Raw genomic sequence first — 20,879 nt, 5'->3', positions numbered from 1 at the left:
CCACTTAGCATTCTGAAGAAACCAAAAGATGGAATGGTGAAACTAGGGAACTTACAAAAAACACTCTTTAGCAAGACTGACATGTGATCTTGGGAATCCCCAGGGGTCACTCTGAGGACTGTTGACAGATAATGGGGAGCCTAATAGCCCCTGTGTGTCAGAGTGGAGTCATTGAATATGCTGAATTGGGGAGACAGCGTGGCACTCCCAGAAAGACAGCAGCTCACTGCGGCGGACCATGACCTGAAGGCATGAGAGCAGAAATGCCACCTGGATTGGCTATTACCTCAGTCACGGCTCAGAGTCAGTCTTCTCACGGCCAACAGGGATGAATCCTCCAACCTTGTAGATCCTTGTGAAGTTGTTTTCAGCTCACGTGAAAGGGCCTGGTGTATTTCTAATTCTGTAAGTGCTTACTCAGTGCTGCTGTGTACTTGTGCTCTTGACTGGAGAAAACCATTACAGAAAACTGAACTTATATAGAAACCAAGCATCCAGTCGGCCATGCTGTATCTGGGCCACATCAAGAGAAACATATGGAGGGGGAGGCAATTCCAGAGATGGCGCAGAGCAGCTGGGAAAGTGGGAGGGCTTCGATATGAAGGTGGCAGTGTAGATCCTTGTCTGAAAGGGCCAGCACTCAGAGAATGTGACAGAATCTGTAAAATAATAAAGACAATGATTATGGTAAACAGCCTTGTCCCATTTGAAATTTGAAAGTAGTCATTTCCGGGCACATAATATATTATCACATCATGAGTAGAAAATGTGCTATCCCATAAGCTATGATAGAAGCTGAATATAACCAGTGGTTAAGAATCTGCCTGCCAATGCAGAGGATACGAGTTCTATCCTTGATCCAGGGTGATCCCACATGCTGTGTAGCAACTAAGCCATAACTACTGAGCCCATACTCCGCAGTAAGAAAAACAACCGCAATGGAAGAGTAGCCCCTGCTCGCTGCAACTTGAGAAAACCAGCACGCAGCAAGAAAGACCCAGCACAGCCATAAATAAATAATTTTTTTTTAAACAAAATGAATATAATGAAAAATTAGGTCATTCTTGAGTGACAGATCCATAATAGAGGTTTTTTTTTTTTTTTAATCTTAAGGCTAATCCTCTTGGGGGTGATGCAGCCTTTATTTTGATATCATAAAGCTCAGCCACACTTTTCCCTAAACATACGAGTGCATTGTCACCAGCCACTGACACTGACATCAACCTGAAAAACCCCAAATGACATTTAATGTAAAAAAAAAAAAGCATTTATTGAGCATTTTCTCTGGCGAGACAATGTGGTGAGTCTGTGGGAAGCAACAATGTGCAGGCCTTTAGCCTACTTGACATAAGCTATATGTGCATAAAATATTAAATAGAGCTCTGACTAATAGATTGAAGGCCTCAAAGCCTTCTTGTTTATGAAGATAATACAGGATATATAGCGAATCAGATCAACTGAGAAGCTAATTAAGCTTCAGTTTCAGTCCTTTTACTTGTAAGGCCCCTTCCAAAGCCCTGTGCTCAATTTTGCAGTTTTACATGTGTATTCTTTTTCATAAGCAGGGCCCATCAAATTATTTAAGCTCCAGGCCCCACAAAACCAAGGTCTGGCTCTGGTGCCTAAACCTTGAGATGAGGGATTGGTTGTGAACACACATGAAGGGAGGCGCAGTCTCTGCAGACAGAAGTGCCTCCTGCCAAGCACATCGGAACAACTGCTAGAAATCCCTCCTTCCTCCTCTTTCCTAGAATATGTAGCATGCAGCAACACAACTTTTCAGAGAAGAATCAGAGAATTGAGCAAAGTCACATGATGCCCCAGCCAGATTTCAAGGCCCTGAAGTGGCTTATTTTTTTCCCTGGCTTTCTCAAGCCTGTGCTTCTGGGTTCCATTCCAGAACCACCCTCCGACCCTGTGCCCCACCCAGCTCTCCTCCTGCTCACCCCCCGCCCCCCCACCCACCCCGGTTCTGTGAATTCCTTTGTCCCCAACTCTGTGGTGCTCTGCATATCTGAGGGGCCCTGGTGTTCCTGTGAAGTTTCCATGACTAATTCTGGCAATGCAGGGAGAGTCTTTCTCATGTCAACAAAGCCCCTCTGTCACAGAATAGTGGCAAGGGGAGCCAAATTCCACTTTGGCGTATGTAGGGGCTGCTTTTTTTTTTTTTTTTTTTTTTCAAAAAGAAAGTTGGGAAGGAGGAAAGGGATGGAGGGACAGAGCCTACCCAGTTCAAATTAGTGAAATGATGGTATATTAAGCTGACAGTTTTATGGCTTTGCTTATAAGCTTCCAACCCCTGCCAAAGCACACTGTTCTTCCAGAAATTGTTTTACTTCAGAAGACTTTTTTAAACATTCAAAGCATATTTTATGTTCAGACTTAATGCTGTTTGACCCAGAGACTCAGACACACTATCACCTCTACTGGTGGTTTTACAAATAACTTGGTTTTCCCTTTGCTTGCAAAGAATCTTTTTCAATTGCAAAAATAATTGCTGGTTTTTTTTTAGACCTTGGATCCAAGACAGCACCTTTTCTAACTCCGATTTATAAAGAGTCAAAGTGGTTTATTGGAAAGAGGGCTGGAATTAAAGTCTGGAGACCTTGATTGAGGACACAGTTCTGTACCCATGAGGTCTTGGACCTGTCAGTACAGCTGTGAGCCTCCATTTCTTCTTTATCACAGGATGTTACATCTGGAGCGACCTTAGAGGTCGCTTCCTTCCTATCCTAAGAGGTTTTGAGAATAAAGGCAATAGTAAAAATTACAAGCTAGTTAAAATTGCTATACAAATAGCATCAAATCTGTAGATTACTTGGGGTTGTATAGTCATTTCCACTATATTGATTCTTCTAGTCCAAGAATTTGGTATGTCTTTCCATCTGTTTGTGTCATCTTTGATTTCTTTCATCAGTGTCTCATAGTTTTCTGCATACAGCTCTTTTGTCTATTTAGGTTGGTTTATCTCTTGGTATTTTGTTCTTATTGTTGCAGTGGTAAGTGGGATTGTTTCCTTAACTTCTCTTTTTGATTTTTCGTTGTTAATGTATAGGAATGCAAGGGATTTCTGTGTGTTAATTTCATATCCTGTGACTTTACTACATTCACTGATTAGCTCTAGTAATATTCTGGTAGAATCTTTAGAGTTTTCTATGTATAGTATCGTGTCATCTGCAAATAATGAGTTTTACTTCTTCTTTTCTGATCTGGATTCCTATTATTTCTTTCTCTTCTCTGATTGCTGTGGCTAGGACTTCAAAAACTATGTTAACAGTAGTTGTGAAAGTGGGCACCCTTGTCTTTTTCCTGATCTTAGAGGAAATGATTTCAGTTTTTTACCATTGAGAATAATGTTTGCTGTGGGTTTGTTGTGTGTGGCCTTTATTATGTTGAGGTGCCATGCCATGCTAAGTTGCTTCAGTCGTGTCCAACTGTGTGAACCCATGGACTGTAGCCCACCAGGCTCCTCTGTCCATGGGATTCTCCAGGCAAGAATACTGAAGTGGGTTGCCATTTCCTTCTCCATGGGATCTTCCTAACCCAGAGATTGAACCTGTGTCTCTTAAGTCTCCTGCATTGGCAGGCGGGTTCTTTACCATTAGCACCAGCTGGGTTATGCCTACTTTCTGGAAAGTTTTCTTTTTTTTTTTTTTTTTTAGAATAGTTAGGACATGGAAGCAACCTAGATGTCCATCAACAGATGAATGGATACAGAAGTAGGGGTACATATATATAATAGAATATTACTCAGCTATAAAAAAAGAACCCATTTGAGTCAGTCCTAATGAGGTGGATGAACCTGAAGGCTATAGTACAGAGTGAAGTAAGTCAGAAAGAGAAAGACAAATATTGTATATTAACACATGCATATGGAATGTAGAAAAATGGTACTGATGAACCTATTTGCAGGGTAGCAGTGGAGATGCAGACGTAGAGAACAGACTTATGAACACAGTGGGGGAAGGAGAGGTTGGGAAAAATTGAGAGAATAGCATAGAAACATATACATTACCATACGTAAAATGATGGCAAGTGGGAATTTGCTGTCTGACATAGGAAGCTCAACCCAGTGCTCTGTGACAACTTAGAATGGTGGAATGTCCTCATGTCCTCAGCTGTTCCCAATAAGGGACTGTCGAGGCTCTGGGGTCAGGCTGACTTGTGTTCCAATCCTGACTTAGCTCTCGCTAATTAATGTGGTCTCTGCACATCACAGAGCTTGTCTGAATCTGAAATTCCCCTCCGGATCTTCCCAACTCAGGGATTGAACCTGGGTCTCCGACATTGCAGGCAGATTCTTTACCATTTGAGCCACAAGAGAAGCCCCTTCTCTGTTATATGGGACTAAAAATATGGAAACCTACAAGATGTGAGGACAGAGAGATCTGTGAAGAGCCTCACTCAGTTGCAGGTGCTCTGACTAATACTACCCTCAGGCCCTGGTCACTCCTAAAAGATTTCACACGGACCACAGTCTTGTCTAACTCAATGAAACTAAGCCATGCCGTATGAGGCCACCCAAGATGGACAGGTCATGGTGGAGAGGTCTGACAGAATGTGGTCCACTGGAGAAGGGAATGGAAACCACTTCAGTGTTTTTGCCTTGAGAATCCCATGAACAGTATGAAAAGGCAAAATGATAGGATACTGAAAGAGGAACTCCCTAGGTCAGTAGGTGCCCAATATGCTACTGGAGATCAGTGGAGAAATAACTCCAGAAAGAATTAAGGGATGGAGCCAAAGCAAAAACAATACCCAGTTGTGGATGTGACTGGCGATAGAAGCAAGGTCCGATGCTGTAAAGAGCAATATTGCATAGGAACCTGGAATGTTAGGTCCATGAATCAAGGCAAATTGGAAGTGGTCAAACAGGAGATGGCAAGAGTGAATGTCCACATTCTAGGAATCAGCAAACTAAAGTGGACTGAAATGGGTGAATTTAACTCAGATGACCTTTATATCTACTACTGTGGGCAGGAATCCCTTAGAAGAAATGGAGTAGCCATCATGGTCAACAAAAGAGTCTGAAATGCAATACTTGGATGCAATCTCAAAAATAGACAGAATGATCTCTGTTTGTTTCCAAGGGAAACCATTCAGTATCACGGTAATCCAAGCCTATGCCCCAACCAGTAATGCTGAAGAAGCTGAAGTTGAACGGTTCTATGAAGACCTACATAGAACTTTGACCTTTTAGAAGGAACACCCAAAAAAGATGTCCTTTTCATTATAGGGGACTGGAATGCAAAAATAGGAAGTCAAGAGATACCTGGAGTAACAGGCAAATTTGGCCTTGGAGTACAGAATGAAGCAGGGCAAAGGCTAGTAGAGTTTTGCCAAGAGAATGCACTGATCAGAGCAAACACCCTTTTCCAACAACACAAGAGAAGACTCTACACATGGACATCACCAGGTCAACACTGAAATCAGACTGATTATATTCTTTGCAGCCAAAGATGGAGAAGCTCTATACAGTCAGCAAAAACAAGACTGGAAGCTGACTGTGGCTCAGATCATGAACTCCTTATTGCAAAATTCAGACTGAAATTGAAGAAAGTAGGGAAAACCACTAGACCATTCAGGTATGACCTAAATCGAATCCCTTATGACTATACAGTGGAAGTGAGAAATAGATTTAAGGGACCAGATCTGATAGACAGAGTGCCTGATGAACTATGGATGGAGGTTCATGACATTGCACAGGAGACAAGGATCAAGACCATCCCCATGGAGAAGGAATGCAAAAAGGCGAAATGGTTGTCTGAGGAGGCCTTACAAATAGCTGTGAAAAGAAGAGAAGCAAAAAGCAAAGGAAAAAGGGAAAGATATTCCCATTTGAATGCAGAGTTCCAAAGAATAGCAAGGAGAGATAAGAAAGCCGTCCTTAGAGATCAATGCAAAGAAATAGAGGAAAACAACATAATGGGAAAGACTAGAGATCTCTTCAAGAAACTTAGAGATACCAAGGGAAAATTTCATGCAAAGATGAGCTTTATAAAGGACAGAAATGGTATAGACTTAACAGAAGCAGAAGATATTAAGAAGAGGTGGCAAGAATACACAGAAGAACTGTACAAAAAAGATCTTCACGACCCAATTAATCACAATGGTGTGATCACTCACTTAGAGCCAGACATCCGGGAATGTGAAGTCAAGTGGGCCTTAGGAAGCATCACTATGACCAAAGCTAGTGGAGGTGATGGAATTCCAGTTGAGCTATTTCAAATCCTGAAAGGTGATGCTGTGAAAGTGCTGCACTCAATATGCCAGCAAATTTGGAAAACTCAGCAGTGGCCACAGGACTGGAAAAGGCCAGTTTTCATTCCAATCCCAAAGAAAGGCAATGTCAAAGAATGCTCAAACTAACACAATTGCACTCATCTCACACGCTAGTAAAGTAATGCTCAAAATTCTCCAAGGCAAGCTTCAGCAATACATGAACCATGAACTTCCAGATGTTCAAGCTCCTTTTAGAAAAGGCAGAGGAACCAGAGATCAAATTGCCAACATCTGCTGGATCACTGAAAAAGCAAGAGCGTTCCAGAAAAACATCTATTTCTGCTTTATTGACTATGCCAAAGTCTTTGACTGTGTGGATCACAATAAACTGTGGAAAATTCTAAAAGAGATGGGAATACCAGACCACCTGACATGCCTCTTAAGAAACCTATATGCAGGTCAGGAAGCAACAGTTAGAACTGGACATGGAACAACAGACTAGTTCCAAATAGGAAAAGGAGTATGTCAAGGCTGTATATTGTCACCCTGCTTATTTAACTTATATGCAGAGTACATCATGAGAAACACTGGGCTGGAAGAAGCACAAGCTGGAATCAAGATTGCCGGGAGAAATATCAATAACCTCAAATATGCAGATGACACCACCCTTATGGCAGAAATGAAGAGGAACTAAAGAGCCTCTTGATGAAAGTGAAAGAGGAGAGTGAAAAAGTTGGCTTAAATCTCAACATTCAGAAAACTAAGATCATGGTATCTGGTCCCATGACTTCATGGGAAATAGATGGGGAAACAGTGGAAACAGTGCCAGACTTTATTTTTTGGGGCTGCAAAATCACTGCAGATGGTGATTGCAGCCATGAAATTAAAGGACACTTACTGCTTGGAGGGAAAGTTATGACCAACCTAGATAGCATATCAAAAAGCAGAGACATTACTTTGCCAACAAAGGTCCGTCTAGTCAAGGCTATGGTTTTTGCAGTGGTCATGTATGGATGTGAGAGTTGGACTGTGAAGAAAGCTGAGCGCCGAAAAATTGATGCTTTTGAATTGTGGTGTTGGAGAAGACTCCTGAGAGTCCCTTGGACTGCAAGGAGATCCAACCAGTCCATCCTAAAGCAGATCAGTCCTGGATGTTCATTGGAAGGACTGATGCTGAAGCTGAAACTCCAATACTTTGGCCACCTCATGCGAAGAGTTGACTCATTGGAAAAGACCCTGCTGCTGGGAGGGATTGGGGGCAGGAGGAGAAGAGGACGGCAGAGGATGAGATGGCTGGATGGCATCACCAACTCGATGGACATGGGTTTGGGTGGACTCCGGGAGTTTGTGATGGACAGGGAGGCCTGGTGTGCTGGGATTCATGGGGTCACAAAGAGTCAGACACGACTGAGCAACTGAGCTGAACTGAGCTGACTTGGCAGGTTTCTCTGCCTGTAGCTTCTCTCCAAGCTGCCCTGCACTTTGAGTCTGTATTTCCAAGCTGGAAGGGACCAGAAATAATATCTGAAAGTACCACCTTCATCATGACACCTGCCCCAAGCCTCCCAAGGTCCTCTTTATGCATCAGATCCAGCAGAGAGCCCCCTAGACTACTTGGCAAGACCAGCCCCTTGCCACCTGCCACCCCAACTCATCTCTTCCTCACCATGCCCTCCTCCACTCACACACAAGGCAGCCATTGTCCTGTGCTATGAGCCTGTTCGTACCACGTTTATCCCCTCTCAAGGTGTTCCCCCCACCCCACTACTCAGAATCAGCAGATGAGCAAGACTACCTACCAGTCTCAGGAACTTTCTAGAAGCCTTGAGGGTGGTCCTGACACCCCTACTCCCAGAGATGATAGGGCTTGGAGAAAGGCTTTTAATAACAGAGAGATCCCTTCTGTAAAGAAAGTTTTTCTTCCTTACTGATTCTTGCATTACAGCATGCCTGTGAATGGACAGAATTAGGGGGCAGGGGTGCTATGAGGGCTTCAGGTTAGACGTTTTTCCCCAAGTCAGCAAATTCCTGGTTTATGGTGTCCTGATGCCCAAGGGGTACCTGCTCATTCTCCCAGCCCCCTTCCCTACATCTCCATGGGAGGACAGAGCTGCAAGGAGCTGCTAAAGCCAAAAACCAAAGCTGCACTTCTGCATTGCGGCTCCAAGTGGTGCCGGGCTCCACAAGACAAAGAGAGAGATTGCCACCTATTGACAGATGTGCCACCTGCAAAGAGAAATGCTTGTGTAACAGCATTTCTCTGTGGTCTTCAAACAGGATAATGGGGTTGTTAGGTCCTTGGATTTTTCCATTCAGTCAGTGCTGTTCTCAGTATTATCACTCACTGTAAGGAAGGATGGGTGGAGACTTGACAGCCCAAGGTGATGATGGCATCTCAGTGGAAAAAACTGTTTGAACATCAGTTGCCTCCTGTAATTATGGATGCTTTCTGATGTATGGCAGGCACTTTGCTGTATGCAGCACGTCTTGTATAACGCTCCCAGTCCTCACAGAGATTACTGCTCCCATTTTACATACTAGAAACTGAAGTTTAGAGAGTACCTTGCCTACAACCTTGACAAGTAAGGAGCAGAGATCGGAGTTGGAAGTCAAATCTAACTCGCTGTCATACTCTTAAGCACTTTCTCCTGACATTTGCTAATTATGCAAATCAATTCCCCATCATAATTTCCTTAACTTTCAATCTTCTAGGTATGAAAATAAATCAAATATTAAAGAATGGTTTTCTCTTCGGTTGGCTAGAATCCTAGCTGTGTCACTTTCTACTTATTTAACATCTTAAAGCACAGTTCCCTCATCTGTAAAATGGCAATATTTATGATGTCTATGATGTTGTCATAATGTATCATGTATAATGAAATCACTTAGCAGGGTGCCAGGCGTTTATAAATGGGAGCTTAGTCATCTATTGTCTGATGATCTGGGTTGGCATCCTAGCTCCTCATTTTTAGCTGTGGGACCTTTGGCAAGCTACTCGACCTTCCCATCTTTAGTTTCCTCTTCTATAAAATGTGGTTAATAATATGCATGTTTTTGTAGGGTTGTCCACAGTAAGATGAAATTTTATGCATGAAAACGCTGTAAATGTTAATAGTACTATTCAAACATTGGGCTTCTCTGATGGCTAAGTGGTAAAGAATCCGCCTGCCAAAGCAGGAGATGCATGTTTGGTACCTGGGTATGGATGATCCCTTGGTGAAGGAAATGGCAACCCACTCCGGGATTCTTGCCTGGGAAATCCCATTGACAGAGGAGCCTGGTGGGCTAAAGTCCATGGGGTCTCAAGAGTTGGACACAACTTAGTGACTAAACAACAACATTCAAATGTTAGTCATTATATTTTAAGTAAACAGTATCTGTTTCTTCAAACAGATTTTTGATAATTATTTCTGAAAAAATGACTTGGGTTGAATTTGACCTATCAGTAAAAGCTTTTACTTTTTATACTCACTAAAAGCAAACATAAGATAAAAAGAGGCTCTGTAAATGCCACAGATTATTCTGTAGGAAGCTCTATAAACATTAACATGAATAATATTTAACAGGCAAATTTGCTTTACAGCTTATTACGCAATTCCAAATACATTCTCTCTCTTCATTTTCACAAGGCAGGGCTAGTATTTACTCCTGTTTTACAGATGAGGAAACCAAGGCTCAAGGAATTAAAGTGACTAATTACAGACATACAGCTAGTAAGTGGTAAAGTCTTGTGGGTGTTTCCCTGTGGGGCTATCTGCTGGTGTGCCTTTGAGTGTAGGCATTGTCTGAGTGTGCTTTTTTATGCATTAGTGTGTCCTTTACTTATGTGACATACTCACTGGGGGTATATATTTGTCTGTGTTCCTCAGTTAGCATGTTGTTTCATGATGAAGGGGAGATTTTTTTTTTCACACTGGTCAGTAATAGCCTTTTTCCTCTTCATTTTTCTACCTGCTTACCATTCCCAGGCACAATTTCCAAGAGGGCCCTAACCGGAATATACTCAAATAGACTCAATTTTATTTTCCACTCCTGATTTAGGAAATAACAGTTCTCCAGTACTCCCAGCCTTCTGGGAATTACTTCTTTTCTTTGCTCCCTGCCAGCTTTATTGAATTCCCCTTAGCAACATCCAAAAAAGAATGGGTTTAGCAACAGCCTGTGAACCAATGAAATGAGAGCATGACAAGAGTTTCTAGACCAATGGGAGCCTTGCATCACGGGCAAGCTGGCTGAGAGAAATTAACCTGGAATTTACAAAGCAGCCTCCAGGTGGCAGCAGACCAGTTGTATTAGTCATAGCCTCTCTGCTGTCATCATCCACTTTTGTTTATTGCTTTGGATATAGAACATTTACCAACTAAGAATTTTATAGTTATAAGCTTTGTGGTTGTGAGTTCTTTGCGTGACATGGCAGACGGATTCCTGAAGGATGGAATCTTAGATTCCATCCCCCACCTTTACCATAGCCAGTCCCACAACCCCATCCCAACCTCTGCCATCTTTGTTGGTTCTTCCACAGCCTGTGCTACCCCAGTGGACAGGAGCCTGGAGGCCCTAATGGCTGCCTGCCCAGCCAGTCAGGAAAAGGGCTAGAGAAATCACGTACTTGTTTGTTCAGCCTCCACTACCCCTGGCCTGAGCGGCAGAGGAGGTGGGCCTGGCTTTCTGCCACCAATTAATATGAGGGGAGGACTGTGTCACTGATAGGTTAGTGCCTGTGGACATCCACATTCTCAGTGGCATAGACTGGGACCATTCCCTGCCTTGTCCATTCTGCTGCATGTGTCTGAACATGAATGTTTGACCACAAGTGGTTTGAGAACAGTTCTCTCTGTCAGGTGATTCTCTGGCCGTCTTGATCTTAAAGCTGGAGGCAGACTTGAGCAGGGGCTGCATGAGACCATGTGAATAATAGCAGATGCATGTTTCCTATGGCTTAGCCATCCTTCTTTTGCCTTTTGAAATAGCAGTGCCTTGAACACCACTCAGTGAGATTTTTGGTCCTTCAGATACCCATATTTTCTCTCAAGCATTTCCACTTGTGCCTGGCTTATTCTTCTCATCCTTTAGGAGTCAGTGAAGGCATCCTGTCTTCAGAAAGTCTCGTTTGATTCTTGCCCTCCTACTACACTTCCCCTCTGCTTTCTAGATGTTTCTTTGTTGTGTTTCCTTGGATAGCCGTGGAACTTCTTGAGGACAGGGACTGTGCCTTTATATCTCCAGTCCTTAGCCTAGTACTAGCATTTAATGGGTGTTCAGTAATCATTTTCAGAAGAAAGGAAGCTTGCTAGAAAGATGCACTTGCTCTTTGAGAAACAATCTTAGGGATTCATAGGCAGCTGGGCCTGGGGAGGAGCAGTGCTAGCAAGACTGATGCCATCTGTCAGGGAGAACTTCTGGCTGTGCAGGACCCTTCAGCACCAGGAGCCTTGACTGGACCACACCGAAGCCTGAGAGATAATCACCACCGTTGACTCATCCAGAGACAGGCTCCTCCCATGAGGAGTGTTTCCCTGATGGCTTTGTGTTTCAGGAGCAAGTAAGGAGCAAATCCAAGATCTGTGCCAATGTGTTTTGTGGAGCTGGCCGGGAATGTGCAGTCACAGAGAAAGGAGAGCCTACCTGCCTCTGCATCGAGGTAAGAACTGCGGGCGAGAGCCAGAGGACGGTGGCCAAGGGCATGTGGTTACCTCACTGGAGCTGCCCATCTGCAGAGCAGAGCCAGTGATTTTGTCATCTTTATAAAAGCACACCTTAACTCTCTGAAAGAAGTGAACTTTTTATCTCAGGGGTTAAAAATCAGATGTGAATGTAGGGATTCTTTTCCTTTTAAAAATTCTTTAGCTTTATAAGATTTTCAAATTATAAAATTAACAATTGCTTTTTATAAATGGTACAGACATTTATGCAAACATAAAGTTAATCATCTCCCCCCATAACCTTCAAATTCCCTTAGTCTGAGGTAATCAGTGTTAACAGTTTGTGTAATTTGTTCCACATAGTTTTTTTTTGTTTCTCTGCAACTGTAAATATATAGAGTTTCCCCCTATTTTATGCAAAATTGAGATCATAATGTAGACAGATCTAGATAGATGCAGCTTGCATCTTGTACTCTTTAATATGTAGCAACAACCCTCTATGGGTCAGCACATATAGTTCTCATTTTTTAATAGCTCAGTTCTATTTAGTGATAGAAAAGAACCAGATTCGTGTAATCATTTTCCCACAGATGAACATTCAGGTTGTTTACCATTGTAAACAGTAATGTCTTTGGCCAAATATTCTTAGATGCTGTTGCCTTTATTTCTGTAGGATTGAGTCCCACTTGTTAGGTTGAGTCCTAGGCTTGCTAGGTCAAGGATATGTGCATTTTAAAATACTAGCTAGAATGCAGATTTTTCAGGTTTGGTTTTATTTTTAATGAAATTTAAAAAACAAAGTGAGCTTTTGAGAAATACTTCTTTTGTAGGCAGAATTCTCTCACTTGGTGAACATAAACAGCTTGGATGTGTGCCCTTTTCCCCTCTTTCTGTCAGAAGAACCCAAGACTGGATTCATCCATATTGCTGCAAGTTAATTCACCCACCTTAGTAACCAGTTGAAGGATCCCGACCCATTGTCCCAGAAAGGAAGTCTCTCAGCTCAAAAACTTGCATACCAGATCTGTTAAGGATTCTGGGAGGTCCTCACTAGTGGTGTACCTGGCCACTCTGTGACCATTTAGGGTCCAGAAACCTGGAGGTTAATCTCAACTTGGCCACATACCATTGTGTGATTTTAAGCAAATTAATTGCTGCTGGATACCATGAAGACCGACCATGTTTGGCTTTGCTCAGGGCCCAAGTTGCTCTGCCCAATGAGTTATATTAATAACCCAATGATAAATATTGGTTAAGTGAAGTTTGTCTTTCTAGGCTTTGGTTTTCCAGTCTATAAATTGGAAACGTTGACCTGCCTTCCAGTTCCAGGGTCCTGTGTTTTTTTTACCACATCTATTCTTTTTCGCTTTAATGTCTTTATTAGGTCTAAACAGAACTTGCTTACCCCTTCCCCCTTTCAAAAACCACAGAAGTGTAAAGAAACTAAGCTTGCCTGTCACTGTGGTACTTTAATAGCCAAAGTAGAATCAAGCTGCCAAGTGAACTTTAGTCCATTTCCTGGTCCAGGATGATCCTCTGTCACACTTCACAAAGACCTGGCACCCCCTCCCCCTGCCTCAAAACAACCATGAGATTAGGAGAAAAACAAAATACTAAATAAAGCAACAGAGCAAAGATTCTTATAGCTAGACCCTGAAATAATTGAAGAATTGGGGTAATGGGGGTCAGGGGCTGTGGAAACATTTCTTTCAATGTTTCCAAATTCCCAGCTCTGGCTGTTTTGTGTCATAAAATTTTGGAATTTTAAGGGGTTTTCGATACAGACATTGAATGACTTTCTACAAAGTGATAAAGTGATAGATAATCCAGATTCCTGACTTCTGATAAAATGCACTTCCTGCTGATTTGATAGGATTGGGGTCAAGGAGTGGGTATTTTTTTTCACTGAAAAAGATGACCCAGGGCCAGGATCAGCTCAGAGCGCCATGAGGGACTGCAAGGTGATGTAATTCCTCCAACACTGAGTAGGGTAGGGGTACTGATGCCAGAGCTGAGGCTCCCTGTGCCCTGGCAGGGTAGAAGTCATCTCTGCTGGGGAGGACTCTTCACAAGATGGCTGTGTGTGTGTGTGGCGCACACACAAACTCAGCCTTGACTATACCAGCATCCTCCATGGTCTGTTTCAGCAATGCAAACCTCACAAGAGACCTGTGTGTGGCAGCAATGGCAAGACCTACCTCAACCACTGTGAGCTGCATAGAGATGCCTGCCTCACTGGATCCAAAATCCAGGTCGATTATGATGGACACTGCAAAGGTAAGTAGTACTCTCATCACCGTGTTGCAGCTCTAGCCAGGGAGCCAGAGAAGGAGCAGTACGGCCTGGCTTCCTGGAGTTCTTTCTACCCTGAACACCCTGCCCAAAGCTGTGGGGACCACCCAGTTGCTTGGAGAGGCATCCCCTTGGTGCTCATGAGCCTGCTGGGTTTGCCCTGGGTGGCCCTGCTTCTACCCTGCCCTTCCTGCCTCAGACTCCCCACGTGGCTTCCCGCACTGTCTGGAGAAGGATAGTGGATAGGGACCACATCAGCAATCAATAATGCAGTAGTATTTAGCTGAATTCTGTACCTTTTTAGAAAGCAGGTAAATTTCACATATCTTGTGCTTTTTAAATTTGGGTACCTTTCAGCCCTGATGATACAGTTCCTCTAATTTACACTCAAACCACTGCTATCAGAGTAAGAGGGAAGGGGTTCCAAGCTTGTTGCTAATTAGACACCAGCCTCCTGCCTGGCCTTGAACTTCCCTGGAAAAAGAAGAAGCTGTTTCCCACATGTTGGTCTCGACTGCATTTCTTTGTCCGTAATGATTTTGTATGAATTCTCAAAGTCTCAGCAGCCCCTCACCTCTCAAAAGGAGATGAGATATCAGGAGGGCAGCTCAGTGGCCTCAAAATTCAAACAAAGCAGGAAAGAAAAGAGCCCCATACTTGGGACCTGGAAGGAGAGGAGACAGGATTCAAGACAAAATGATGAAAAGATATAAGTGGCCCCCTTATAGGCAGTTTTAACCCTAGCAATACACAGAATTTTCTTTTTTCTTCACTTTACTTTCTGCATTTTCTCCTTTTGTCTTACAGAGAAGAAATCTGTAAGTCCTTCTGCCAGCCCAGGTGAGTACCTCTTTTTTTCTACACTGTGCATTTAGGGAGTAAATTTTTTTCATGATGGAAATTCCATGTTCCACAATCCCTCCCCACAAAGCTCACAAGATCTTTAATGTGTCAGAGCTTGTGACCCAGAACTGGTCGCTCCTCAACATAGCTCAGAAAAGCTGCAATACTGCATTTTTTGGTACTTGCCGTGGAAAGCAGTTGATTGGATCAGAGTGTTGGCTGTGTTTTTCATTTTTGCTGAGTAATGATTGAACTGCAGGATGGAAAAGCTACTGAGTCCCTCCTTCAATGCTCTGTGAGACCTATGGGTGTCACGGGACAGGCAGAATCGGAAGGCAAAACTTTTTTGGAAAGAGGACAATTGGAAATGGCAGATCTTCTTCCATGGTTTTCAATGAATACAGATTTAAAATTTCATCTATTTATAGTTACAGACTCCTTTAGCATATACTTTTCTTAGATCCTCACATAACCTTGTGAAGTAGTTACTATAATTACCTTATAGATGAGGAAATTGAGACTCAGAGAGGTTAAGTGAATTTCCCTGAGTCACACAGCCAGCAAGTGCCAGAGTGGGGAAAAGTGCCCACAGTTTTATTTCCCTGGCTCAGTGCCCTTTTTACATCCCAACATGTGTTGGGAATTTACTTTTGCCAAAGCTTTCCCTTCTCTGCCTCCCGGTCCACTAGACTTTCAGCCTCACCTGTTGTTGCCATGTGGCTTACAACAAACAGCTGTCCAGAGCAGGGCTTCAACATGGCCTTCCCCAACCTCATTTTCTGTTGTTTGTAATATCGGATAAAATTTTAAATGGGAGAAGTTTTTAAGTGGGAGAGAGGGAAAAGCTATATAGAAAGAATAAAAGATCCAGTTGCGTAAAGAATTGTAATGTTCTCACTTATTCATTATTAATTCACCTCATCTGTGAACCAAAAGAGTTGTTCTATTGATTGATTGATCTTTTTCCCCTCTCAGCTTCCTAAAGTTAATGAAAATATTTTTTTCTTTCTACTTTTTTCTCACCTAAGCATAATCTCTGTTTCAACCATCTCAAACTTTCTTAAGTTTTTAGACATGAGCTTGAATCCTGGGTTAGATACAATCCAGTACCCTGGGTTTACTCCTTTGTAAGTGTGTGTAATAATCCTGTTTCCCTGGGTTGCTGTGAAAACCCAATGAGATGACACATGCAGATCCCCAGGCACTGAGCCCACCAGTAGGGGGGATGCTCGATGACATTGGGGTCCTCACTGCTCAGCCGACTCCTTTTCCTGCAGTCGTTTGTTATCAGTCCAACCGTGATGAACTCCGGCGTCGCATCATCCAGTGGCTAGAAGCGGAGATCATTCCAGACGGCTGGTTCTCCAAAGGCAGCAACTACAGTGAAATCCTAGACAAGTACTTTAAGGTAACCCAGCACATAAAGCTGGCTGCCTATCCCCAGACCCAGGCCACTTCAGCCTGTTTCCCACCCAATTTGGCTTTTCTCTAAGTCTTTAACTTGACCCTCTATGGCTTACAGAGTTTCTCTTCATCTGAGGAGAGTCAATGGACTGGTATTTCATGGGTCCAGGATTCTTCATGAACCTAGATACTGATGTTCCCATCGTGTTTGGTTGAAGCAACAGATTGTTCCACTTGTGGGGAGGAGAGATACTGTTTTCCAAAAGGAAAATGAGGGAGGAAACAGTATTTATCAATGAGTAGGGCGGCCATGCCATGGAGATCTTTCAGAGAGCTTGAGACAATTGCTAAAAGAAGCAGTTAAGGGCACTCTTCCAGCTGATTGATAAGAACATACACACATATGTACATCACACTCAGATAAACACCACATACAGAAACACACACACCACATACGGAGGTGTGCATGCCACACGGAGACTGTCCTACACACAGACACACACGTTCAGGCGCCTGCATTCCCGCATAGCCACAGAAGCCCCCATCACTTACAGAAAGTCACATCTCTGGGTAGAGGCCCTCTGAGGCTCATCCTCAGATGCCCTCACATACCTCCATGGTGTGTCCTAGGCTCGACCAGCTCAGACTCAGAAGCAGCCCCCACACATGAGGGACTTCCAGGCAGCTCTGTGGCCACTAAGTGTGGTCAACACCAGCCTCGTCTGTGGATTCCTCTTGTTAGCTGACATCATGGACTCCCCAGAGGTGGAGAAATGCTGTGTTGGACTGAAATAGGATATTGGTCATTTAGGACTTCCTTTAGGTAGAAGTTTCTCACTGTGGCAGAAAGTCAGTCTCTCTGGATTCCAAGTATTTGAGAAGAGAAAGCACAGCCTTCTCACTCTGTCTTCTGTCTCAATCATTCCCATATTAGGGAGCTCTGGGGGCAGAGGTAGTTACTTGTCTACAGAAAAACACATATTGCTGAGCCAGGAGATTTGGACAGAAGGAGAAACTAAACTAAAAAAAATGATTTTTTGAAAGCCAAGTGAACAGCACCTGCTCTGTTGTGAGCAGTGACTTTGGCTTGGTCATTACAGCATGGGAGCCGTGGGGCCCAGGACACTTTCCAGGAGGCTTCTTGGGACCTTGGAACCATTCATGGTGGCCCTTTGATGGAACATGCCTTGGCATCACTGGCAGCTGCTATTAATTTGATTCCTGAGGACCAGGTCCTCACACATCTCCACCCTCTCTGGCAATAACTTTCTCATAGGTGCCTGTCTAAAACCGCAAGGCCCCTGGAGAAAGTACCTTTTCTCTAGAGCATTCTCATCCTAACCAAGAAAGCTTGCTCATAACTGACAAACACAGTGCTCGCTCTTCCAAGTGTCCTCTGAGAAAATAGGGTTTCACAATCTACTTCTTAATGATCATCAAAGAACCATATGGTGCAATCTTCAAAGGGAGGCTTCTCCCCACTAGGCAAACAGCTGCCTGTTGCTAAGCGATCTGTATCTCACAGAGACTGTTTCTGAACCAGTGAATTGCCCTCCAGCCCAACTGATATTCTTTACATCAAAATTAGTTGCAAAACAAATCTAATCGGAATTTGGATAAGACCAAAATCAGACTCTCATCTGAACTGGTGATTCAGTCATTATTTTTTAGACAAAAGCCCAGCAGAGTGAAGAGGGGAAGGCCTCAGGTAGAAAGAGCTTTTATGACCATGTCACACACATACACAGAGCCACAAAGCCTTTTATAACCGTGTGTCTCTGTCTCTCACACACACATACACACACCCTGAATTCCTGGTGACCGGGACCGAGACTGGAGCCAGGGTAAAAGTATAGTGACGAGAAAGCATCTGAGATCTTTTTCTAGGAATTAGGACAAGAATAATAAATAGGTATTAAGCAAGGGCCCCCAGAGTTGTTTTATACATACCTGTCATACATACCACTAGAAGATTTACAATCTTAGAGTAGAATACACATGATGTGTGATAATCATGCATCAGAGTCAGTAGCTATATCTTTCTCTTCTACCTGGAAACCTATGCAGACTTTTCTTCCAGAAACTCTTCCAGCATCTGGAGAGCCACCTTGAAAGTAACATGGGTTGCTGATTATTTCCCAGGGTAGCAGAATGAGGCAGCCTAGAGAAAGTATTTTGAAAAAAATATTTTTTTTCCACTAGAAATATTTTGGAGAGCAGCAGTATCCAAATTAGAATTTGATCAGAGCCTTGAAGTTGCTGGCCTCCACCTGCAACAAGTTCCTGGGCATCCTGAATGGTCCCAGATGGCTACGGTCTCAGCTGAGCATCTTGCCAAAGGGAGTATAATGTTGAGCTCACTCTACCCTTGCCTTATGCTCATGGAACATGAGATGGATCCCAAGGACAGGCTGCACTGTCTACAGTGGGGCCCACAGCACAGGGCGGCAGTTTGGGGGAGTTTGCACCACCTCCACAAGGCAGGTTGTTGATGTGGATAATGTACAAGGGCCTTTGCCTTTGATGAGGTCGGCTAAGGGTACCAGTGTGAGAGGTAAGCACTGAGAGCTGGCCAGGAAGGCTGGAAATCAAGCAGGAGGAAATGATCCTGTGGTTCCCAGAGTGAGCTCTGAGGTTCACCTACATCACTGTTCACAAGCAACTTGTTAGAAATATGCATCCTGGGCTCTGACACTGATTCTGATTCACAAGTCTGTTGTTCCATGATCGTTAGGGTTTGAGACCATGGTATGATGGAGTGAATTTGAGAATGTCTGGAGGATAGTGCCAGGGATGGGGCTCCAGAGACCTCCAAAGCACCCCCAGGCTCCTTGACAGCACAGGCCTGGGTTCAGGCTGCCCTCCTTAGCAGGGTCTGGGATTTGAAAGGCCCTCAGTAGCCTTTGCCCAGACACTTTGTCCCTGGTCTTGGGGCACAGGTGCCTTCTCTGGGTGCCCCAGGGCTTCGAGGCTTTGTTGCTCAAAGAGCAGAGCAGGTTTGGACTGTGTTAAGCACAAGATGAACCAGAGACGGGCCAAACTGAGTGGAGGGATGATAGAATTGGGGTTTTACAAAACGTTCCAGAAAGATCTCTCTATCTCCTTTCTAGAACTTTGATAATGGTGACTCTCGCTTGGACTCCAGCGAATTTCTGAAATTTGTGGAGCAAAACGAAACTGCCATCAACATCACCACCTATGCAGACCAGGAGAACAACAAGCTTCTCAGGTGAGTGGAATGAGGGGGTCAGGGAGAGGCCCACAAGGGGAGGCTGTAGAAGAAGGGATTTAAACCCCTTTCCTACCTGCCAAGGAACCTCCAGTGTCAAAGTCAATGTGAAGTAAAAAGCAAAATAGGGTTCTGTCCTGATCTCTTCCGTGAACATTATGAACTAATATATTGAGCACCACTGATATCTGATCAAGTAGTTAGTGTTTTTGGCCAGAACTTGCAAGAAATAGAAGAAAGTAGTTTTAAAATTAATGATCACATCAGAGCAAAGTTGTCTCTTAGTGTTGTGGGTGATGTTTTAATGATTCATTTTCTTAAGGAATTACTTCAGTGTTCTATTTAATGATAAGTCTAAAATAGCTTTAGTTCTGATTTTAAGATAATAAGTGCTATTTCATGTAGAGAACCCTAATTATTACAAATGGGAGCACATTCCTCTCCTTTTCTGGTATTATTCCAGAGTAAATATTAATAAAAATTAACCCCTAAGTAAATATTAATAAAAATTAACCCTTAAGAATTAATAAAAATCAATCCCTAAATTAACTGTGATTCCAGTATATTGGTAAGAATTAAAAATAGGAAGGGCTTCCCTGGTGGCTCAGCTGGTAAAGAATCCGCCTGCTATGCGGGAGACCTGGGTTCAATCCCTGGGTTGGGAAGATTCCTCTGGAGAAGGAAATGGCCATCCACTCCAGTATTCTGGCCTGGAGAATTCCATGGTTTGTATAGTCCATGGGGTCGGAAAGAGTCAGACACAACTGAGGAAAAAAAGGAAAGCACCTGTTTGTTCAGAAGAATGCAAAGCATGAAACCCAGACTCTAGGGTTCTTTTTTAATGATAACCCATGGCCTTAAGGCTCCCCTGGTGGTTCAGATGGTAAAGAGTCTTCCTGCAGTGTGGGACCCGGGTTTGATCCCTGGGTCAGAAAGATCCCCTGGAGAAGGAAATGGCAACCCATTCCAGTATTCTTGCCTGGAAAATCCCATGGGTGGAGGAGACTGGCGGGCTACAATCCATGGGGTCACAAAGAGTTGGACATGACTGAGCTTTAAACTTTTACTTTTTGTGGCCTTGAAGTATAATATCTGTGAATCCTTATTTTGATGACCTGAAATAAGATAATATTTTACAAATTCAACATTTGATCCTTACAGCACTGCAGTGAAGGAGGGATGCTTGTCCCCATTTCACAGATGAGAAAACAGGTGCAGGAAGGTTGGATAACTAGGTCAAGGCCATT

General features: G+C 43.4%; 1 protein-coding gene and 1 long non-coding RNA gene across 5 annotated transcripts in view; one reads left to right on the top strand and one right to left on the bottom strand.

Moving 5' to 3' along the window:
- The window catches only part of FSTL1 (follistatin like 1), a 57,288-nt gene that overhangs the window by 28,312 nt on the left and 8,097 nt on the right, over positions 1 to 20,879 (top strand). For both annotated transcript variants that reach the window (XM_020911431.2, XM_020911430.2), the window contains exons 3-7: positions 11,759 to 11,863; positions 14,012 to 14,141; positions 14,964 to 14,996; positions 16,277 to 16,407; positions 19,514 to 19,632. In XM_020911431.2, the coding sequence (XP_020767090.1) occupies positions 11,759 to 11,863; positions 14,012 to 14,141; positions 14,964 to 14,996; positions 16,277 to 16,407; positions 19,514 to 19,632 (518 nt within the window). The remainder of the gene's footprint in view (positions 1 to 11,758; positions 11,864 to 14,011; positions 14,142 to 14,963; positions 14,997 to 16,276; positions 16,408 to 19,513; positions 19,633 to 20,879) is intronic.
- Positions 15,565 to 20,879, bottom strand: part of LOC110149097 (uncharacterized) — a 48,610-nt gene continuing 43,295 nt past the window's right edge. For all 3 annotated transcript variants that reach the window (XR_002317346.2, XR_011487211.1, XR_011487212.1), the window contains 3 exons: positions 18,354 to 18,510; positions 17,016 to 17,189; positions 15,565 to 16,655 (listed from right to left, as the gene is read on the bottom strand). This is a non-coding gene — a long non-coding RNA (uncharacterized lncRNA). The remainder of the gene's footprint in view (positions 16,656 to 17,015; positions 17,190 to 18,353; positions 18,511 to 20,879) is intronic.

This window comes from Odocoileus virginianus, chromosome 4 (genome assembly GCF_023699985.2).
Source record: "Odocoileus virginianus isolate 20LAN1187 ecotype Illinois chromosome 4, Ovbor_1.2, whole genome shotgun sequence".
Lineage (NCBI taxonomy): Eukaryota > Metazoa > Chordata > Mammalia > Artiodactyla > Cervidae > Odocoileus > Odocoileus virginianus.
This window is presented reverse-complemented; position numbering and strand designations above follow the sequence as displayed.